Raw genomic sequence first — 24,040 nt, forward strand, 5'->3', positions numbered from 1 at the left:
GATGCATGTAATAATGGGTCAAAAACAACTGTAATTTAACTATCAAAGTAATTAATAAACCTAATGTGAGACCAAATTTAATTGCGTGGCACGAGAAAAATCCATAAACTGAGATAATGGTCTCACATTGAAGAGAAAAACTTTAGTACAAAGATCAACAATGTTAATCCAAATTTAGTATCGAAATAAGAGATTATCTGTTTAATTCATATCATAGTCAATATTAATTTCTTAAAAAATAGATGTTTTAGTTTAATGAAAGAACCAGTATCACAAATTTTATAAAATTAATTAATGGACAAAAGGATTTTATTTAAATAAAAATCAAAATTATGAATTTTTAAAAATATCAAGAGTAAACATATTTATTTTTAAATAGAGGGATAAAAAATAAAAAATTTAAAAAATAAAAGAATCAAAATTATATTTAAATCTAACATGTGTTTTATTAATTATTTTGATGGTTAAATTATAGTTGTTTTTATCTATTGAAGGACTAACACTACAAATTTAATAAAATCGAAGAATTAAATGTTTTTATTTTAAAATTTAAAATAAAAATAAAAATAATGAATTTTTAAAAATATGAAGGCTAAATATTTATTTTAAAATAAAAAACTAAAATTACATTTAAGTGCTGATTCATAAATAATAAAAAAATTGCTCACCATGTGTGAGACCATGTACTGGATTTTTCTCTTCAAATGCAATTACATTCTGTCCTAAGAAATAGCATGACCACGATACAATTATGCATAAATGATACGATAAATTTTTAGAATCGAAATAATACGATTATAATATAATTTGCAAAATTAATTAACATAACAATACAATTTTTAATCTAAAATATTAATTTGAAAAGATAACGTAAGTTATTACATATAATAAAACATTATTATTCATTTAATATTTATTTATATTAATATAAAATTTTAAATTATAAAATTTAGTTAAAAGTATTAAAAAAATATCTGTGATGCATTTGAGACAAATGTCTTACTCAAAGGTGATATAATGTAGAGTTTGTACTTTATTGCTTAATAATCACACTATTTACTATCTAAAAGCAAAAGATTAATTGGTTCACGTAAACAAAAAGTTAAATGAAAAAATGCAAGAAATTATAATTAACTGACAAACCAATTTGGACTAATAAATACCGAATAAATTTATGGACCACAAGTTATCATATAAGAAGACCTGACATCATACTCTAACTCAAAACATTTATACTTAAGATCTTCTCCTCACTTATACTCAACCTTATATTTCTACCTGACGTGAAACTTTAACATATTTGAGGATGAACTCAAATTGAGCAACTTAAAGTGCTTAATTAACTCACTAATTCATTAAACCGATAAGAAGACACAGGCTTAAAGCCTTCGGTTAACCCCCAAAATTACTTCCGAGACTTCTTAATTTTTCCTAATCAACGACTAATTGATTATTTGACCGTAACATGGAGTCTAGGAGCCTTTGAGGGTTACCGAAGGCTTTCTCCTTTCAAATCCTTCACACACAAGCCACTGACAAGCAATACCTATTTATAATCAGATGCATGATAGGTTGATTCTCTCATCCCACAATTAATGAAAACAACGTAACATGAACATGTTTTCTCTTTGCTTAGAGTTTTGATTCAGGTACCGTATATTAGATAAGGTTACTTTATTGATCATGAATGGTTAGAATTTGTTCCTAGTGAACTTTTGGCTGTTTGTGGATTGCTTTAATTGTTTTTGACAAATAAAAAACATCTCGACAGACATACAGAACAATTTGAAAATCAATATTTTCATTAAATCACCTTAATTAATTATGTATTTTCCTTTATAGCAATCATTGATATTTCCTGCCTTGTAATCTATTGTCGTCTTGGTCATAGCAGCTTTGTTTGAGCCGGGCATGGCAGTGAGATTTGAGAATAGTCTAATTCTTTTTTTATACTGTGGTCAATAAGAAAGAGATACCAACATTTTTATTTTTTCATTAAAATCTATATATGCCAAATATTATCATTATCACAGAAAAAAAGTGTGAGATTGATGAGTGGTGTCATAAAAAAATATATAGTGTTGTAAAAAATATTATATAAATAATATAACTCAATTTAAAAAATTATATTTTAATTTCTCTTTATTAAAAAGTGTTTCGTTTTACTACACATCGAAATGTTTTAAAATGCATGATACAGAAATTACTAAGATTCGGCATTTAGTTGAGCACAAATTATGCATGCATTCCGTGTCTAATTAAATTTGTAATTGTATTTTGTGGCCATGAATTTCAATTTTGGAAGGCAGAGATGGAAGAAAATGTGAGTGTGAAAAATAGAATTTGTGTTGACATTCTGAAATGCAGTGGCAGTATCCAAAAACAGATATCGTATAATATTACTTGGGGGTTGTGACTCTTTTCAACTCAATGCGGAATAAGTTGTCTGTGACAAGATGCACATATTATATTCCTCCAAGCTCATTATTTTTCTGAATTATGAGTTCTCTCTGAATAAGTTATCTTTGAAAAAAATGTACATAAATGGAGTATTTATGTATGATATTGATTAATATTTATGCGGGTAAACAAAAGAAATAAAGAAAATATTATCTTTAATTTCTTCTTCAATCATATAGCTTAGTAGGAAAATAATTAAACGTATACTCCATATGTTCGCTCATAAAGGATATATTATCCATGTATAACTTAATTTTCTTTAAACTATACTCGCAAAATTTCAATTCTTAAATCACGCGCACTGTCCAAAAAGATAGCAATGCAAGCTAATTGAACTAAAACTTAATGAATAGGTACAGGTGACAATATTTCTTATTGGAATACAAAAGTTGTCTGTTCTTATAAGTGTTGATTCACCCCTTTATATTCTTTACAATACATACATATAGCGACATAAAGATAAGCTAATTAGTCGTCGTATCAGAAAAAGATATATATTATGGAAAATAAAATCAAACTCGAACATGGAGAACCGAATAAAATATGACCCTAGATTCAAGTTAACCTCCTTCTGAGAGCAAGGGCCAACCTTGTTCTCTATAAATACGAACCCATAGCTTTCACTAATATCAAACATATATATACTAATAGTGATAGCTAGTGAGGTTAATTAACAGGAGAACTCTTCATGTTCCCTCAAAGGCTTCCAGTATTCCCGTATTCATTCATATATACCTAGCTAGAATTGATTGAATGCTGGATGTCTTTGAAGGAACTTGGAAGCTTACTTCGATCTACACTTAATGATAAATATATATTCCTCCGAATCCTCCACTTCCAACCAAATTTCCCTTTTTCTTACCAGATCGATCTTCTACTTGTAAGGACTAAGGAGTTGAACAGCAAGAAACCTAGCTATCTCCATGTCATTTTTTAAGCAAAAGCTAGCATCTCATAATATATATATATATCACTCTATTCACTTGTTTCATCTTTTACTTGGATATGACAATATTGTGGTGTATTTTTTTTGTCTAATTCACATGTATCAAGATTTTTTCTTCAACTATTTAATACAATTATATATATCTAGAACTTAAATCTGAGACCATTGATTAAGTTAGATTAATCCTATAGGGGATAATTTGGTGTTACAATATTGTGGTGTATGTGGCTGAGAAAACCATGTGTTAATTATACACTTTTGCTAGCTTGATTTTTATTTCGAATTGAGAGAGGGAACACCTGTGTATTGCAGTGATTATCAAATGGACGAGTGATACAGCCCTTTGGCAATCCCACTTAGTTCTCTTAATTATTTTTCAGATTTCTAACAGATATAACTGAGTAGCTCACTTTATTTTAAGATATTTACTTGTCAAAATGATGATAAACAAAAAAAGTGGTATATATTTAGAATAACAATGGTATTCCTAACGTAACGGTGTCTATCGTGACTCCATCAAGACAATTTTACCTTTAACATATAAGGGATTCAAATTAAATTCTAAAGTATATTATGCTTGATAAAAGCTTAAATTATTATGTATATATTTAAAAATTACATTAATTGTTATTCTTCAATATTTTGATTAATTTTTTCTAAAACTAAATTAAACTAATTCAAATAAGAATCTAATATTTACCTACCAAAATATATATAAATAAAAAACACAATGTTATATGAAATTGAAAATAACATGTGATAGAACAACTTGACAAACAACTCAAGGCATCAGTTATAGGCCAACAAAGATAATTTATCATTTCAATTTTCAACCATGTCCTCAAGACATTTGTCAGTGCTATCTAAAAGTGTTTTTTTTTTGTTTTGTTTTGTTTTAAATTGCCTGGATAACTTAAGAAATATTATTAATTATTATTGCTACTGCAATTTGTGAAAACAAGTTTTGTTAAATTAACTATTATAATCTTATCCGTGCTCAAATATATCTCAAGATTGAATAATTTTTATATTTTATCAATTGAAAAAGATTTAAATTTAAATCTAATTATACAAATTTAGTAATTAATTAAATATCATAAAAAAACATTTTAAATATTTTGTACAATGTATTTTATATTATTAAGATGCCACAACGTTTTGCACTTAAGGTCTCGAATACCCCTAAACCAGCCCAGTTGTATGCTTTTACATAAACATGAAAAATTTGGAGGGAAAAAAAGGGAGAATAATAGCTGCAAGTGCCAAAGGCAACCTATCTATTGAAATACTCACATGTATTTCACTAACTGTAAATCGGCCCCCAATAATTCAATACATGGAACTAAGTTTTCTATACAAAAGCAATCATGTATCAAGCAACCCAGAATAGGCTGTGCAAAGAATGAAGGCATGGGAGTAACATTGAGAGAGCAAACTCCCAGCAGAAAGAAAAAATTAGAACAAAAATGCAAACCCTCAAAAGAGAAAGGGTCAATTTCTTTGCAGTACCAAATACAACTTTCTCAACCTGTAAACAAAAAACATAAGAGACATGTCATCATAAAATAAATCATTTTCTTAAATTCCTATCAAAAGGCCTTGCCTTCCCAAGCAACTGCCACCCATTTTCCCATAAAAAAATGAACTACATAAAGGCTTTTGAAATCTTAACACCTATAAAATATGAATAGATTTTTGGAAGATGAATGAAATTATATAAAAGTCTTTCAATCATAAGTGATGATAGAGTATTTTCTCAGTTGACACTGGATCAAATTAATTTTCCATGTTCAATTTCATTTGGGAGGAATGCATCCAACAGATTAGTTAATTCCATGAAACTAATATGTTTGAAATAGAAATTGTATATTGAATTTAATTAAAATGTACTGACACTCTGATAGTATAAAAGTTTTTTACATTGTCATCAATCATATGTATAGAAAGATTGTTGACTTTTGTAATAATTAAGTTGAAAATCATATCTAGAGTAATTTCTAGTTGGTTGATAGTGTAAAAGTCTTTATACTGACAAACACTGACAATATATGAAAATTAAACTCCATTATATTTACCTGATAATATGACCAAGCCAAGGTACAAAGATGCGCAAAGAAATGCAAATGATATCATTCCCCTGAAAGTGGAATGCATTGCAGAAAGGAATATTAATGACTAGTAATTAATAAAAATATAGGACATAAATTCAGTTTATTCACCCAGTGGTAAAGCATATATTATTCTTGTCATTTAGCTGCACATTCATGCACTTTCTCCCCTATTTCTATACTGCTATTATTTGACCATCTTAATCATCAAGTTATATAAAGCTTGGAGAAATTTATTCAGTTAAATCTAACAAAAAGTTAAACAGGGGGGCAAATTGAAAACGAGCTTCATAAGCAAAGAATTATAATTTATTAGATTATAAACTATGACAAAATACTCTAAATTTCAATCCTATAAAACCAATAAATTTCGGTTGAAAATAAAAGAATTATCTTTGCACTCAAGCATGATTCCCTATAGCAAAACTCACCAAATAACTCCCCATCCAAAACCATTACAAGGGCATGGGCAAACTTCTGCAAACTTTTCAGCATCACTAGAGTGGACTCTCCGAGATATTAAATCATCGTAAATATCTACATCATACAAATTTTTAAAATGTGATATAAATGGTATCAGATGTTTTATTATCCAAAGCAAAATAAACCATATAAAAGGTGCTTGGATGTATACCATAAACTGAAAACAAACTGTTCATCACACCTGAAAAGTAAATAATAATTAGTTGCATATATATTTCACAAGAAATAACACAACTGTCTACCAAAAGCAAATTCAAATAATTTATAAAGAATGGATGAATAGGAGCATACCAATAAAGAGAATGACATAGCGAAGAACATGGACAGTTGTTTTCTCTTGCAGAAGCCAAATTACAGCAATAAAAACAATAAATCCTGATATTCATTGATCAAGAAGAATAATGTGAGAATTGTGAATAGCTTTCTATTTTTTCCATTTTATTTGAGATGAAGTTCATAAAATCACTCACCAATACAGAGTCCTCGGAGGGTCCACTTTTTGAACAAAAGTGTGTAACAAGACAGGAAAAGGGAGAAAAGTCAGGACAAAAATAACTTTGATATATTTGATACAAAACCTCTGCATCTATAACAAATCTTACATTTTTTGCAAGAAATAGAACAACAATTAGAGCAGCAATGAAGCAACCAGCAGCAATTTTTGCAGTGAGAAGATTTGTGGACGCAAGTATCAAAACCATTCCCCAAAATGATGAACCAAGATCTAAAGGGGAAAACAATCCAAAGAATGGTAAATGCAACTGAAAAGTGCTCATATTGAATTCAAAACATATGCATAAAAAGGTAAAGGAGTCTGTCTATTCAAAATATAGAATATCAACATATTCATGAATCTCATGATTTGCAGCCATTTTGCATGTCACAGTTTCACCTCAAACCATGGCACATGTGGTGATGTTAGTTTATAAGATTGCTATCCATAAGCCCCTGATTATAAATTAACTTAAATATTTACCACATTGCATAACTTTTTAATATATCATAATATCATATGATTAAGAACATCATGTAGCATGAAACTAAAAATTAATGTGTTAACTAAGGGAGAAAAGTAGTGCATTACATCCAGCAGGCAAGATCACCCAGTATATGCCACCACGAGTCTGGGTTACCCCACCCTCATTTGCATGAACCTGAATTCCCTCCACCTATTGACACCAGATAACAATGATTCAGCAAGCAGAAGATATAAGTATTAAGAAGCTTATAGAAGAATCAAACTTATGAAATTACTCAGGCTTAATATAATAAGGCCCACATGATCCTGCCAGCAGTAAAAAACTGCATAATGCTAATCTATAGTCAATATCTTGGTAAAAACATGGTATAAAACTTCATTCATTGAAAAATGCAGCATTGATGCATCAGGAATTCAGGATCCAGGAAATTTACTTTATATGAATAAGTTATGAAACATCTTAACTTGAAACAACGAAAGTTATGATAAACAAGCTACTTTTGGCTGCAGAAATTCTTGGATTCGTGTTATTTAGAGCATAGAATACAAGCTAAAACTTCTAACTCACTGTAAAGGAAACAAAAAAAAATCTTTAAAATCAGTCTACTTCTATCGTCAAAGAGCATTAAGCTACAACTTTTACAGTTTTACCTTGCCACAAGTGAGCCAGCAAGCAATGGCATGACTCGCTTCATGCAGAAACACAGTGATGAGCTTAAAAGGTGTAAGTAGAAAGGTCCTCCATAGCTATAACCACCACAATAAAGTAATTGCATACAAGATCAGTTGAACAGCCACTGAGACGAAAATAAATATATACATGACATTATACCCTAAAAAAATCTACTTAACATATTGTGTAGTATATTTATGTGTGTGGTTATTTAATCAAAATAAATACCTGCATACTTCCCTCCTGATTAACCTTTAACAATTCAAATATGGTGTAGCATATAAGTGTATATTCTATAATAAACTATGGACCTACTTTTGAAAAGATCCATTGTCTAATGTCAAGTCCACCAAGTTGCTCAGCTTACACATCCACATATTATTTTAACCGATTAGCTCATTCAAATAGAGCTACCGAACTTTGATCCAGTCTCAAGTCACAACTAATTTGGGAAATAAGTCAGACAAAAATGACAAATAATCTTTAATCCTTTTTCTATCCGTCCATATATGATTCTCTCTCAAAAAAACTTCAATCAAAGAACTTTACATGGCAAAAATCATTTGTGGCACTCCAAATTCTCAAATACTACAATTTACAACCCCATTCATCATTTAGCAACATTTAAAAGCAATTGGCTTTCTCTCGATATCTCTTTCCTACCAATATGTAGTAGGATTGTTGTCGTTTTCATTCTCAATGTACAATATACTCATCCAAATCAAATAAAGTAGCAAATGATATCGTTGAATTACAATAACACAATTACCTACAAATACAAATATGTGTAATTAGTAATTATACATTAGAGAGAGAAAGAGGAGTGATCATTAATTAGCATAAAGAACTAATTATCATCTAAAGCCTCTAACTCTGAGATCATTACTTGAATTTAAATTTTAAAATAATCTCTCTCTTTGTTTCCACAAAAACCAAAAGAGCATACAATTCTAATTCCTCAACAGGGTATCTTTTCCTTTCTGAAAACAAGAAACACAAAATTGGGTTTGAGAGAGAGAGAGAGAGAGAAAAGTAATAGTGTACCACGAGGATTACAACGGTGAAGGCAGCAACACAAGCAATGAAGATCTTCTGGTCATGGTCACAACAGTTCCTGAGCTCCCAGTTCGGCATAGCTTTTGTGCTTAAACGAAACGGCAATGATGAATTAAAGTGAAAAGGATTGAACTTTAATGAATGGTGGTGATGGGTTTTGTTCTGAATCTTATGATTAAGGAAGCGTTTTGGTTTGGTGGGTGTAGGAGACAGAGGGAGAGGGAGAGGGAGAGAGAGAGTAAGAGACACAATTTACTGTATTTGTTTATTTATTTTTCAAACAAAGTATTTATTTAATTTGAGAAAGAAGGAAGACAAAGTATTTGTATTGCCAAATAGGATGTTTTGGCTTTGGCCAACGCGTAAATAAAGTCAACCACGTCAATGCAGCAATCGTCTTATTTTTTTGTTGTGGTGATTTCTTAGGTGAACCGTTCCTAGATTTCAGATTTTTGTTCATTTCAAATTTCGAATTTATCTCAACAACGTTAGGTACGAGGTAAGTCCACTTGCTCATTATTCATGTCTATTTTAGATTTTACTTTTAGTAATTCATAATCGAACCTAAGATTTATTACATTTTATGTTTATTTAATAGTAATATTCTTAATGTAAAATAATTATTATCTATAACTATGGATAATCTTATTTAGTATCATATTTTTTAATATTTTTAATCTCAATTATTATAAACTATTATAGTATTTTATTTTAACTTCTAATAATAATTATATCTTTCAAAATAAGTTATACTCAACTACACATACAAATAATTATAATTATTTTATCCGTAGGAATTAAACATAAAATTTAAAATATTTACACATCCTACTAAATCAATCAACTGAACTAATCTTTAATATTACTTTTAATTTTATTGCTTACGTTTTTTCTCTAGATTTAGACCCGGTCACCTTTCAAGATCTGTCTTTGTCTTAAAGCAACTTTAACAAGTAGATTTATAAGGTAGGGACCTTTTGGTTGTTTTTTTCAAATTCAATTTATCTGCTTCACTGTTTGATGATAAGAAACGTATATAATCAAATTCCAAACAAAAATTACGAGTACTTTGTGCAGGCGTCTAGATGGATGATGAGTGCCCCCAACGAAAATAGGGAGCAGAGACATGCTTACTACTGAAACTACTTGTACATTATTTTATTCAATGTTTTGTTTAATCATTTTGATTTTTGAAACATTTGTTTCAATCTCCCTCGGTTTATGCAAGTTTTCAGAGTCTATACTTTCACTTAAGCCATTATGAAAAATCTAAAACAAAGCCAAGAGTTTGATTGGCAAATAAGAATTGAAATAAACTTAACTCTTTCCCTTTAGTTATAAGGAAAAAAGCTTAACTTTCACTCAGCATACTGCCTGTGACTTATCTACAGCAAGATGTGCCTGGTATGAGATTGAGTGCTTTTGCATACAACACCCCCTATGAAAATATAAACCAAAAGCATGACTATCATTGAACATACATGCACCAGTCTCACGTTCATTGAGAAGTCTTTGAGGATTTCCACTTTGCATTCCCATTCCTCCCATGCATATACCATACACAAAGCAGAAAAGCACAACAGAATGGTGATAATAATGAGTTGTACAGCTTAGTCCTCGTGAGGGGAATGGCGACTATATTTCCTTCCTTCAAGACTGTTCATCTCTTTCTTTTCTCTTCCTATGATGTTTGTCTTTGTCAGTAGAACTCCTGAGTCCATGTTCTTTCTCGGGTGAACTCCTGTCACTTTCTTTTCTCTTCCGAGAATGTTTATCTTTGTCGGTAGAACTCCTGTCACTTTCTTTTCTCTTCTGAGAATGTTTGTCTTTGTCAGTAGAACTCCTGTATCGATGTTCTTTCTCAGATGAACTCCTATCATGGTAACGACCACTCCTCTCTAAAGAGCTCCTTCCACGTGAGTGGTCATCGCGATGACTTGAACTCCTACAGTGCCCTTCACCAATGTCCACTGAACTTCTGTGGCTATCTTCCGTCCTGTTCCTGTCATTAGATCCCCTCCTGTGACTATGAGAGTCTTCTTCCCTGTCTGAAAGGTTCCTTTCTCTCCTAGGAGGCGATGGCACCTGTACATGTATGGACAAAGTCAAAAACAAATTAACAGGCAAATAGATATAATGGGCCATGTCACACTATGACTTATCCTAAACCAAATACAAATTCCTTTGTCCTTTTAATATCTTAATATATAATACAGATCTTTCAATTAAAAAACATCTTTTACAAATGAGATATGCTTCAAAAGGTAAAATAATAACACCTGAAAGCGTGACATGTATCTTCCCTCAGGAGGAGGGGGGATGCCAAGCTTCTTCAACTCCTCATATGGGATTGGTTTCCTGGTCAAATAGTAGAGAGAATACAAAATCAATATAGCCACAAGTCAATGAACAGAAACTATATTATCAAAATTGAATTGTGGATCAAATTCAAGCAGGTCTCTTGAGCCTTGGCATTAGTATCTAACCAAATAGTCAATGGAAATATCAGGTTTTTGTCTGCACTGCACTAAGATTTATCCCTTTTCACAAAACTTCTGTAATCACGAATTATACAAACAACTTGTACATCACAAAGTTCACCACATAGAGGCAATAAATCATTTTAGGGAGGTATATATACTTCAACACACATGCAGTCATTATCATTTCCATTATGGATGCCCACATTTCAATCCTACTCTCCCTCTTATCCATCTTCTGTTTTATATTTCAAGTCACTATCAACTTATTCATTTTAGACCAACTAGTTCAAGAACAAAATAAAACATAAACCACAACATAAATTTATTCCCCCTCAGTACATCCAACCATACAAGTGAAAGACACAAAAAGCAGTTAGAGCCATTTAGGCAAATCTCAAGGGAGGTTAATATAATTTGACTCTAATACTCAATCACTTGACATAATGGTTCAATATTCTTTTTTGATTTAACACAATAAAGATTATCACACATCTTTGGAAAATAGGCTATTAGATATATCAGAAATAATGAAAAAATACAGTACTTAGATATAAGAGGACTGGAATTTACAGGGGTGCACGAAATGGTTTTTCTTTCCCCCCAAAACGAAGTTGTCCCGATTCCTTCTTACCACTAAGACCACCACCTGTAGGAGAGAACAGAAAGCAATCAGATGGCTCTAGTGCAGTGAGTAGAAATGCAACTTTAAGAATGAGTCACTTTAACTGACCTAACCTTCTAGGAATCCATCCAGGCATCAATTGCTGCCTGTTGTAATCAACTATGATTTCAGAATCATCAACAATCAAATGATGAGCATCCTGCAAATGAGAAAATTCAATGAAGTTATATAACATTAACATTTAATAAAAAGGCATATCTCAAGCCAGCAGATATCCTGATGATTTCATTTGCTACTTGACCTGTGGCTGAGGTTTTCTCAAAACTCAATTATTAAAACATGACTGATGTGAGTGTGTATGTGTGTGTGTGTGTGCGTGCACACGTGCATAATAGGTATGATAGGTTAATTTTTTGTTGAGTCACGCTTTGCTTTTCTAAGCTAGAAATTCAAGAGTTTTGACATGTTCCAGCACCATATATGCTCGTCGCATCTCCCTTTCAGTTTCATATTCAACAAAAGCATAACCACGAGAAGCTCCGGTCACTGTGACAAAAAATAAGTACATTCAATGTAAGAACTTAAATCATGCAGTTTGACAACAATATGGCTAAAAGATTAACAATTTACATATCATTCAAGGGAACAAACGCATAAAATCACCAAACCATTGGCAGGTGTTTGACATAAAAATATGGCTATACAAGAAGCGGTACAAATACCCAATGGGAAATGCTATATCGGTAGGTAAATGAATATTGACAGAGACATTGTAAGGATCCTTTTAAAATATTTGGGTTAACCATAAAACAACTTATAAAAGAAACATTGTGCTCACCTAAGCATGCATAAATTTGCAAGCAGCATATTATCTCCATAACATGGAAACAAATCATCGTAGTAAAACAGTATAAAAGCAGCAGTACCTAGATTCCTGAGAAACTGGTATATTCCATAGTTCTTAGAACGGCCTAAATACAAGAAAGTACAGTCCAATGCAAAGCATTATCCAAGTGAGGAATGAGCAAGTACTCAATCATAATTACCTACATGCTCAGAAAGAAACGTCGCTTATATGTTTTACAAAAGTACACAATTTGAAGATGTAAAATAGGTCTACATAGAGCAGGGAGGGGAAATAACTGGCAGAAACTGACAATCAAAGAAGGGTTAAGAGTTAAGATAAATCAAAGAATAATACCAATGTCCCTAACCAAGCGGAAGTTCTTCACTCGACCATACTTACTCATAACCTGAAAGAAAAAAAAAACCACACATTCTATAAGCACTCAGATTAAGCTACCAGAGAAGTTAATTATGCTCTGAAAATAAGGCAGAAAAAGAAGAAATGACATTATCATAAACATGAGTCAGGAGAATGGTCAACATCCTCCACCAGTTTGACGAAATTGTCGACGTCAAAACCAACTCCCATCCTTCCTGGAAGAAACTCGTAAGCTTCAAGGAGCATAATTGAGTTTCAAACTTATAGTCTATACGTTCCATCCATACTTTTGCTTATCCATTGTTTATGGGGTTAGAAAGGGTCATAATTGAATCCTAACCATGTAGCCTAACTTCTTATTTCTTATCTCCCTTCTTCAGAAAAAATAAATCTACATTAACTAACATAATATATATCGGAAACAATCTTCTAGATATTATTTATCAATGTTCGAGGCGATATTACATAGAAAAAAAATGGTACCTTGCGGAGATTATCTTCGTTGGTGAGGCGAGAGAGACGAGCGACGAAGAGAGTGCAATAAGGGTCTCCAGCAGCCCTGGGATCACCAAATGGGTCATCTGCAAAATTCAATTTGTAAGCATAAAATGGAACAAAAATGAAATTTTTGAAAAAGGAAAATGAAAATGAAGAAAAAACAAACAAAGGCCAATGGAGGAACAGAGTTGAGCGCGATAAACGGCGTTGTCGTGAGGAACAACATCGGTGCCGTCGATGCTGCCAGCTTGTATGGGATGGTACGAATCTGCGTAAAATACAGAGTTCAAGTTTTTGGACCGAACACTCATTGTTCTTTGCTCTTCACTCTTCACTACTACAAAGGTTTATAAAGGTTTTTACGATAATATTACTATGCTCCAATTCACCTATCTATGCTCATGGATAGTTAATTGATCAAAATAATTGTCTCTTTTTGTAAGAACTCATTTGGATTTAACAACAGTTTTGCTATTTAACTTTTAAATTAAAAATAAAAATAATTTTAAAAGTATTGTTGGTTTTTTTTAGAAGTGTACTCAATTATGATTTCAAGAATTGTAGAAGTCTTTGATATTCCTTCAAGACTTTTAGACCATAAAAATAAATCTTATGATATTTAATATGACTATCCTAATTTTTTAAAGAATGGAATAAAATATATTGTGTGTAATTTTAATATATATAAATGTTACGATCAATTGCTTATTATAAGTTGTGTATATCATAAATTAATTAACTAGTAAGTAGTATTATTTTATGGTCATCTTGATATTAAGTGTCATACTTTAAAAACCAAATTATCGGTCAATATATTTAATTTATCGTGGCACTTACATATTTGTTAACTAAATTAAGCATTTTGAAAATATAAAGAATAAATTATCAACAAATATATACTTTAGGAACTAAATAGGATATTTAGCCTTTTTTTTCCTTTCAAATCTCTTCAAGCTGTAGATGCACCTCTAATCTCTAAAGTCCTCTTTGTGTTTTTCACTTGTTATATCTTTAGCTCTTCAGTTGGACCTTCGGTATTCTTAGTTGGACTTTGTTATTGGGCCATATGAGTGTGTTTTTATTTTGTTCTCAGCATTTTTTTGGCAATTGTTATATCCACTCCCCTAATTGCTTAGTACACTTCCCTTTTCATATTTGATTCCCATAATACCTTTTTCTTGTAAAAAAACTGAAACAGCTTCAAAATGTTTCCACTCCCCTTAATTGCCAATTTTTATCATCCAAGAACCCTCACCCTCCAATTTCTGAAACTCTCGGACATTAGGGTGAGTGGAAACATTTTGAATCTGTTTCAGTTTTTACACCAAAAGGATATTATGTGAAAAGATTTGAAAAGGGAAGTGTACTGAGCAATTATGGAAAGTGAACATAGCAATTACCTTTTTTTATAAGAACAGGGCTAGAGCCCAAAGAAACTACATCATAATGTTGCGAGGGGTGGAAACACCCATAGAATAAAAAAAAAAATGGGAGCAACTGAGTCAGAGGTTGCTCATACATGACAATATCCTGCTCCAAATCACAAGATAAATTCGCCATGTGCATACATTTCCTTCACGGTAGACATGACAAATTCTGATGCTCCCTCCTAAGTTTAGCAATCTGCGAATTTCCTGAATAAGCCTCAATCTGCATATCAACATTCATGCTTCCTTTGGTTTCAGCATTTAAATAAAACATTGATTTAATTACACTTTTTACGGCAACAATTTTACCCTTTACAAGTTAGTTTAATGTATTTTACCTTCTATTTTTAAGAAACATTCAAATGTTAACATGTCATCTGTTCACTATTTGACTTTTTTTATTTTTTATGACGAATTTTATTTCTAACTTGTAAGGACAAACAGACAATGGGATGTAAAATTTACGAAATTTTTTTAAAGTTAGAAGAAAAATGCGATAAATTAATTTCTTGAAATTAAAATTTGTTAAAAAAATCAGGAGTAAAACCTGAAAAGTAAAATTATACTTAAAACATTAAAGTGCTCTGAATCAAAATGTTAGAAGTGTATTTACAGCTTACGACCTGTTGATCTCTTCTCTTCTACTGAAACATTGCTACCTTTTTTTTTTGTAAATAAAGGCAGAGATTGTCAGTGTTGTGCTGCATTCTGTGTGTATCCAACTTACAATGGAGAAGGGATCAATCATAATAGAGACTGTTGTGTTGATACATGAAAAGATATTTAATTTGTTAACCGTGTATGTATGGGCATGTCATGTGATGTCACAACGATCAATACTCATGCCATTGTTGGCCTCGACATTCGACAATACATGCATGGCTTACGTGTAAACTAAAACATTCTCGCAGACACGCACCCTTTCTGCAATTCAGCTTCCTGATCCTTCGCACTCAATATATAGTATGAATCTGTAATATAATATTGTCATAAGGGACCCACATGTATAACTCATCTATGATCAAGCTTTCAGAGGTTTCTACTTGTACAACCATTTTCATATTGATCGTGCTGTGCATGACACTGATCGAACTGCACAAAAGTGCCTACTTCTGTCAATGTGTTATCAGTCCATCTGAATTAGACACGTCAAGAAACAAATTAGGTGGAGTGCAGGAGCTGAGAAAACATAAATAAAATAATTCATCGATAAAATTTTATTACATAAAGTTACTTAGTTAAATTTAAATATGCTCGTATATATAATTCTGTAAGAAACAATTTTTACTGTAAACCAGAATTTTCTAAACAGGAAACTAATTAAATTCACACTGCTGAACTATCAATTTAAATTGTATTTTTAAAGTTGAGCAATTTCAAGCATTGGTTTTTCTCAATTAAATTATAACCGACACGTATTTTTCTGAAAAACTTATAATGAAGTTTCAGTAATATTAAAACATCTTAGCAGCATGTATGACTACTAAATACATGGGAAAAGTTAGGAATAGATCGGCACAAATACTAATATTAATAAGGATATATAAGTGGAGTTGTCACTACTAATAATATATAGTTTTAGTAATATATACTGTAGTTTTAATAAAGGTGATAATAATAATAATAATAATATGGAAAGGAAGGGATCTTCACTTACCATTCTCAGTCGATCTAGTTTACAATTATTGACGAATAGCTGTTGATATAATAATACTAATTATGTGCACAAGATGTGATCATGTAATCAATGATTTTATTTTTTAAAGGTATTAATTGCCTAATATTTTAGTTATTTAATTTTAGTAAAAAAATATTATAGTTATTTAAAATAAATTAAAAGACAATTATTTAATACTATAGTTAAAATTCAAAACACGTGCATTTCACCTGGTTAATTTTAATATTGCGCTCATTATCATTATCTGTGTATTTAAAGTTATGATTTTTTTATTGATTGGGAGATTTGTATATTACCATAAAAAAATTAAATTGGCTATTTGATTTTCTTATAATTTCAAAATAAAAATAGTTTTTGCAGTAAAAAAATAGTTTGTTTAAACTTTTATATGTAAATAAAATAGTTCAGTCATAGAAACTAACTAGAAAAGGGAAAAAATTAACAAATACCATAACACCTCATTATGAAATAGAGAAATATAGCATACACTTATATTTTGCAATGTCTGGAATTGTTTGAGTCAAAGGGAGGAGGGGGTTGATTTTGGGCTGTTTATTGATAGCTTGAAATTATTCGATCTTTGTTAAGCGTATTAGATAAAGATAAATATATAACGTAGGAGTTTCATTTATTATTTAATTAATAAAATAAAACTAAATGATTCAACTAAACACAAGGGTAAAAATCATATATATTTAATTAACGTATGAGTTTATTTTGTCTTTTACATTTTGTTCTATTGGCACACCAAATCTTACTAGACCTTGTCTATGCAGTTGTATATATTGATACGGAAGATTCTCCAAATGGCAGCTTGGATTTTATTTTGGTATATCGTGAGTCGATTATAGTTGTTTCATATATTGTCCATTATTCATGGTGTAATGTAGTTGGTTTCTGTTGTCTAATTATTCACAAATTACAATGTCATGCACACACAACCAAAAGAATACGCCAACGAAATATCATACACAACCATCCAATCTAACTTTCTGATAGTCAGAGTCCATCTAGATCAACTACCTCAACATGATTAACATTGTAATTTGCAACTTCTATTGTAGATTAGGTGCAAAATCATTTGAAATCTCTATCGTGCAATTATAAGTGTAGCCTAGCCTTCACAACCAAACTAATTAATGAGCTTACCTGAACCATTAATAGGAGTAAACTCCAATTATTTAAACTTATTTGGATTTTGTGATAAAACAAATAAGAATAATACACCTTATACACAAAAGAACCTAATCATAATCTAAAGTAGACAAAAAAGAAGACTCACCTAAAGTCGATGAAAGTGACAATTCATACCTCTGGGCAACAACGACCCAGTCAGAAGAGTAAAGAAAGCAGGGATTTTAGTTGGAAACTTGCGGACGATCGAACAAATATAATTATATATAACCATATTATTTGCCCTTAATTAAGAGGGTGAATATTTATACCAATTAATAATGATAATTTAATATTAGTTAGTTAGCTAGCAAATGTGCACAAATTCATTAATGCATGGGTTATAAATGTATTTCAATTCGTATTAACTATTTATTACTCGGTAATTAATATATATACTTCGTCAATCAATGAGCGAATCTTTATTAATCAGCGTAGTAAAAATATTGTATACTACATGATAAACAGAAGCAATGGCCAAACATTTCGTCCCAAAAAATCTAGCAACTTAAAATGAGAGTAGGCCAAGCATAGATAGTGGGACCTGTTATCCCATTAAGAATTGGATGATGGTAAATGATAGTAATTTGTAGCCAAGGAAAGAGGAAAAAAAACTCAACTCTTTTTCTTTTTTATCTGTATACGGAGAAATTTTATTTTATCTATTAATGTAATGTCTAATTTTAAAATCTGGTTTTAAAATAATTTAAATTTACAACTTTGGGCCTTTTAACTATTTTTTCAGTAAAATCATTATATATTCTACACACCACTTTGAAAAATTACCTATTTCATATTTGAAGTTTTATCTTCTCTCTTAATTACTTTGGTTCCTCAAGTACATAGTTTCGAAAATTTTACCACATATCATCTAATCATATTTTGACGGTTAATCTCTCATCTATTAAATTAAATAGAAATATATTTGAGGGCAAAAAGGACTAAATTCGTATTTTATAAAAATACTTAAATAACATTAGTTTATCTCGACTATCTTTCAAACAACTAACTATACAGTTAATAACAATTGTCTTGATAGGAAAAAAAAAACAATGTATAAGCTAAAGTATTCTTAAAAAAACTTAACTAGTCATCTAACATTTTGTAGTGATACCTTAAGTTTACGAAAAAAAATTGAGTGTACCAATTTATTCTATTTCAATGTATTTTTATTTTTTTTTATTTCAGGGAGATTTCTTAGAAGATACGAAAAGACATTACTTCTAGAATGTCTAACAGCAGGCCAGCAGGCATAATAGGTGACTAATTGCTGACCGTAATTCAAGTGCAACAGCAATTTCAACTAGTTTTAATACTATGATTTTTTTGCCTATTAAAAAATAATAACAATTTCAACTAATTAACCAAAAACACTTGTCAATCACTTGTATATGTAGCTTTAACCGTACATATTGTAATGGTGAATGCAATAAAATGGAGAGAAAAATCATGCTATTATTCGATTTCATCACATTAGAATTTTCTCTCAAAAAAATCACATTAGAATTTTAAATGCGAATCAATTCGTTTCTATTTTAATAAATCTAAACATCTGAACGTATTAAAGTTTCTTTTCATTATGCTCTGGGAGGCTTAGCACGGTAAAGGTCCTTATGATTCCATTTTGTGTTGCCGAATACATAAAGGCAAAAGGGGGTATTCATAAAATAAATAAATAGAGGAGTTTTTAAACAATGACATAAATTAAACATTGTGGTACAAAATACAATCCTAGTCCAAGAAAAAGGCAAATATAAATGAGTGCGTTTAGGTGTCTATTTTTTTAATTTATTATTAATAATTAGCCTTTTCATAATTTAAAAGGTAGAAAAAATTATTTATTATATTAAAGATAAAATACTTTTACCATGTGTTTGAATGAAGAATTCTAGTAATTTAAGGAAATTAAAATACATAGCATTTGAATTACTTGTAATTGAATTCCCTTCATTTTACAAATAATATGTAAATAATATGTTTGAATAGAGCGTTTCAAATTCCTTGTATTTCAATTTACTTGTTTTGATAGAGTAATTCAATTTATTTTGTATGTAAAATTTTGTTTTTCAATATTTATTTAAAAATTAAAATTTTAATATTGAACTTTATTGAAAATAAATATTAACTAATTTTTAACTATATCATAATTAAAAAAATTAATAATAATTCAAAAATACAAATATCGAGAAATTACAAGCACCACCATATAAGAACCTTCATTTATAAATTTATAAAATATTCATGATACGAATCAAATCATGAGAAAATAAATTCAGTAAATAAAATCATGAAAAATAAGTAAAAAAAGTACATACAAATAAGTGAGATAACAACTTATAATTTTAGCAAAGCATATGATTTCTAACTATTCAATATTTTTACAATAACAACTATAAATTGAAACTTTGAATGCTGGTTCCAAACAATCATGCAAACAAGAAGATTACAAACTAAATACCGATTGCATTCATAATCAACAATAAAATCAAACAAACAAATGCAAATCCAATGATGTTTCATTAAAATACAACTAAAAACCCTAAATAATAGAGATGAAATGCAAATTACTTAATGAAATCAAACAATAGAATTGAAACACAAACAAACAAAATCAAGAGAAAAACCTTGATTACCTAAATGAGAGACTGAGAAAGCATACCTAAATAAGCCACCGTGAGAGAGAGGGCACTCTAAATTGGAGAGAGAAAAGTGATCGTGCAAGAGAGAGACATCGAGAAAACGATCATGAGAGAAAGAGAGAGCAATCGCGAGAGAGAAGGCAAGCCTTGCTAAAGCATAACCATCATTGCAACTTGCGAGCATCGGACTAAAGAGCAACATCGAGTGAGACAAAGTGATGAGCGAGAGCTTTAGCGAAAAAGAAATTCAAATTTCTTAGATTTTGAGAGAATTTAAAATTCTAACGTCTTAATTGTTTAAAATATCTGTAAAAATATTAGAATTAATTTTTTTTTCAAATATTCTATCCAAACAAGATATTTTTTTATGAAGCAATTTAAATTCCATAAAAAATGAATTACCTTGTTGAATATCTCCATCCAAACACACGGTTAGTGTTTTTTTTATAGATCACATGTATTCTCGCCAGTAAGAAAATCATTTATTCAATTCAAATAAGATCACAATAATAATAAAATTTCTCTCCAAATATTAATACAGATAAATATCTAAGATTTTAATATGATATTACTAATTAAACAATAAAAAAGAAGAACATGTTCTTTTATTTTGATGTGATTGGAAAACAGGAGATGATTTGAAAAAAGAGGAAGAACCATGGTATTTGAAATGAATGACATACTTTTTGCTATTTCACCTTGCTAATCATTTAGACATTTGATGTAAAATATAATATTAATATAAGTTTTGTGTAAAAATAATTCAAAATTTAAATTTTATTTTTTTAATTTATTATATTTTTATAATCTTATATATTATCTTTTAAAATATAACATATAAGATTAAATTTTATTTTTACATAAATTAAAATATATAAAAATAAAACTTATATATATATATATATTCTAATTTATGTAAAAATAAAATTTAGTCTTATATATTGTATTTTAAAAGATAATATATAAGGTTATAAAAATATAATAAATTAAAAAAATTGAATTATTTTTATATAAAACTTATATTAATATTATATTTACATAAAATATTTAAATAAATACGTAAAGGAGTATGTTTCTATTTCAAGGAAGATCAACTCTGGAAACTAGATATTAAGCCAATTATAAAAGTATCTGTCTTTTAAGTATCCTTTCTAAATATCAGTATCAGGAGTATGAAAAAAAATATTGACAAAAGGAATCTCTACTCTACCTTCGACGTCTATTCGAATCTCTAGGGATTAACCTCTCATTCAACTAACAAGCATGCTTTAAGATATAAAATAAAAGATTTGAAAATAATAATAATAAAATTATTTTATCAGTTAATGAAATGAAGTTGAGTTATTTATATTTATAATTATAATTAAAAATTAAAATCTTTAAAATGATAAAATATAAAACTCTGGTTGATGGTTGATGATTGATGATAGAAGTGGGATTTAACACGTGACAACGACACTATTTAATAAAAATAAACAATTATAGATTTGCTTTAGATAACACTGACAGACGAGACACTAAAAATCGTGTAGTATTGAATAAAATGTATAATTTGGCTGCATAATAAGATAGGTGAGTCCATCCATGATTGAGTACAAGTTGATGCGTTGGCATCTTTCTGGTTTTGTTTGTTTGTTTGTAAATTGTACGTGCGGCAATAGCTATGTTATTATGCTATGCATAATTTATTTACTCTTTAATTGGAGACCCTAGTTAACTTCACATTTAAAACTTGTTAACGATTTTCAACTCATGCCGGCTAATTTTTGCTCACAACACTCTCTGCACGTCCATTCATCACCCTTAACTCAACAAAGTCACCTTTTTTTGCTTCAAAGAAAACCCAGAAGGCATATCCCCTTTTGTCCACTTTGGACCACTCCATAAAGTTGCAAACTCAACATCTTGCTACCCTTTATTAATAATTCAAAACAAAACCCTCTTTATGGCATTCTTTTTATTTCACTCTTAGATGCTTCTTTGTTAGGTTTGAATCAATCAAATTGACTGGCCTGCTGCTAACTTTTTTTTGGCCCCATTTATACCCTCTGCTGTACCCTCTTGTTTCTCTTATCAAACCCCCATTTTCTCTTTTCTCTTTTTTTTGCCTTCTGGGGGGTTCCAAATTCCATAGTTTCCTCAAAGGTTGAATGAAATGGCAGTTGATCTTTGCTCAGAAAACTGTGTGGCTGCTTCCTCTTCCTCTTCTTCTGTGAGTCCAAGAATCTCATTCTCACATGACTTCTCCCAATCTGATGTCATCCCTGTTGAGCAACTCCCTTTTAGATCAAACTCTTCTGGCTTGAATCCCACCATTGATTTTGATTTTTGTGTCAGTGAGAGTTTTGAGCTTGAGTCATCTTCAGCCGATGAGCTTTTCTCACATGGGAGGATCCTTCCCACTGAGGTCAAGAGAAAGAATAATGCTGTTCCACCTATGAAGCAATTAGCACCAAAGAGTACTTCTCCATTGCCTCCTCCTTATGCTGCTCCTAACAGTGTCTCCACTAGTAAAAACTTGAAGAAAGAGATTAACCCCAAAGAAAGCAAGTGTTTGAATGATGAAGTGTATGAGAAGCAAAGTTCAAAGTCTTCCTTTTGGATCTTCAAGAGAAGTAGTAGTTGTGGAAGTGGACCTAGAAGGAGCTTTTGTCCTTTGCCACTTCTATCTAGAAGCAATTCAACTGGATCATCAACCCCAAGTGTTAAGAGGAGTCATCCTCTTTCAAAGGAGGGTACTGTTAACAACAATATTAAACAGAAACATTCTTCCACAAGGTTGATGCCAAACGGTTATCTTCATCATCATCATCATCAAAAGCCTCCATTGAATTACAAGAGTACTCATCATGGATCTTATGGTAACAGTGTTAGAGTCAATCCTGTCCTCAATGTTCCACCTGCAAACCTATTTGGTTTGGCTTCAATCTTCTCCAACAATAGAGACAAGAGCAAGAAGTAGTTTTAGTTTACTTGCAAACCGGTGGGGTCTATCTTCTTTTTTCCATGTACTTCTTAGGTTTACAATTGCCATGTGAACTAGCAAAATTGAGGTATAGCCTATAGGTAAAATTTTGAAAGGTAAATGGTTTGCATCATGAAGACAAATTGGTACAAAGAGATGTATGTGAAGGTGATGGACACGAATGATACAATGCAAGCACATGTTTTGGGGCACAAAATGACTGGTAACTGTTGTTTTCGTGGCTGTACCTTGCCTGTTTTTTGTTCCTCTGCTTTTGTTCTTTGGACTATGTGTAAATACATTGACTTTGATTGCTGCATCTTCTTTGTGGGTTACTCTGGATCTCTCTTGCTCTATATGAATATCTGGCTTAATGGAGAAGTTAATTATACATTGCCTGTTTGATTCACCTTAGATTTTATAAAATCATGTTAAAATAGGTGACTTTAGTTAATTGTTTACATATTTGAAGAACTGATTCCATGTTTATAAGTTAATTCTAAGCTATTGATTGGATAAAGAAATTTATACTTAGTTTTATTATTAACTTGTAGGTAAAAATATCCAAACATAGATTATTTTACTTCAAAACTAATTTAATCAAAGTCAGTTTTACTAAAAAAAA

General features: G+C 30.4%; 3 protein-coding genes across 4 annotated transcripts; 1 reads left to right on the forward strand and 2 right to left on the reverse strand.

Moving 5' to 3' along the window:
- Nucleotides 1-4,522: 4,522 nt before the first annotated feature.
- Nucleotides 4,523-8,988, reverse strand: LOC114423847. Its single transcript, XM_028390747.1, has 10 exons — nucleotides 8,694-8,988; nucleotides 7,628-7,723; nucleotides 7,082-7,166; nucleotides 6,600-6,721; nucleotides 6,468-6,492; nucleotides 6,289-6,372; nucleotides 6,149-6,178; nucleotides 5,946-6,051; nucleotides 5,482-5,543; nucleotides 4,523-4,934 (listed from the first exon to the last, which is right to left on the reverse strand). The coding sequence occupies exons 1-10, from the start codon at nucleotides 8,781-8,783 to the stop codon at nucleotides 4,930-4,932; spliced, it is 705 nt and encodes a 234-aa protein (XP_028246548.1). The 5' UTR covers nucleotides 8,784-8,988; the 3' UTR covers nucleotides 4,523-4,929.
- A 1,004-nt stretch (nucleotides 8,989-9,992) lies between these two features.
- Nucleotides 9,993-13,913, reverse strand: LOC114423848 (U11/U12 small nuclear ribonucleoprotein 35 kDa protein-like). 2 transcript variants are annotated; one of them, XM_028390749.1, is made up of 9 exons: nucleotides 13,700-13,913; nucleotides 13,519-13,616; nucleotides 13,012-13,063; nucleotides 12,737-12,781; nucleotides 12,286-12,356; nucleotides 11,919-12,009; nucleotides 11,759-11,834; nucleotides 10,985-11,063; nucleotides 9,993-10,790 (listed from the first exon to the last, which is right to left on the reverse strand). In XM_028390749.1, exons 1-9 carry the CDS (start codon nucleotides 13,842-13,844, stop codon nucleotides 10,356-10,358), a joined length of 1,092 nt encoding a protein of 363 aa, XP_028246550.1. In that variant the 5' UTR covers nucleotides 13,845-13,913; the 3' UTR covers nucleotides 9,993-10,355. The 2 variants fall into 2 exon arrangements, with proteins under 2 accessions (XP_028246550.1, XP_028246551.1); XM_028390750.1 differs by lacking the exon at nucleotides 12,737-12,781 and having other exon boundaries at nucleotides 13,700-13,911.
- An 8,216-nt stretch (nucleotides 13,914-22,129) lies between these two features.
- LOC114423849 lies at nucleotides 22,130-23,806 on the forward strand. The gene has a single exon (XM_028390751.1). The coding sequence runs from the start codon at nucleotides 22,606-22,608 to the stop codon at nucleotides 23,410-23,412; it is 807 nt and encodes a 268-aa protein (XP_028246552.1). The 5' UTR covers nucleotides 22,130-22,605; the 3' UTR covers nucleotides 23,413-23,806.
- The last annotated feature ends 234 nt before the right edge of the window (nucleotides 23,807-24,040 follow it).

The sequence above is a fragment of the Glycine soja genome, chromosome 8 (genome assembly GCF_004193775.1).
Source record: "Glycine soja cultivar W05 chromosome 8, ASM419377v2, whole genome shotgun sequence".
NCBI classification, from domain to species: Eukaryota; Viridiplantae; Streptophyta; class Magnoliopsida; order Fabales; family Fabaceae; genus Glycine; species Glycine soja.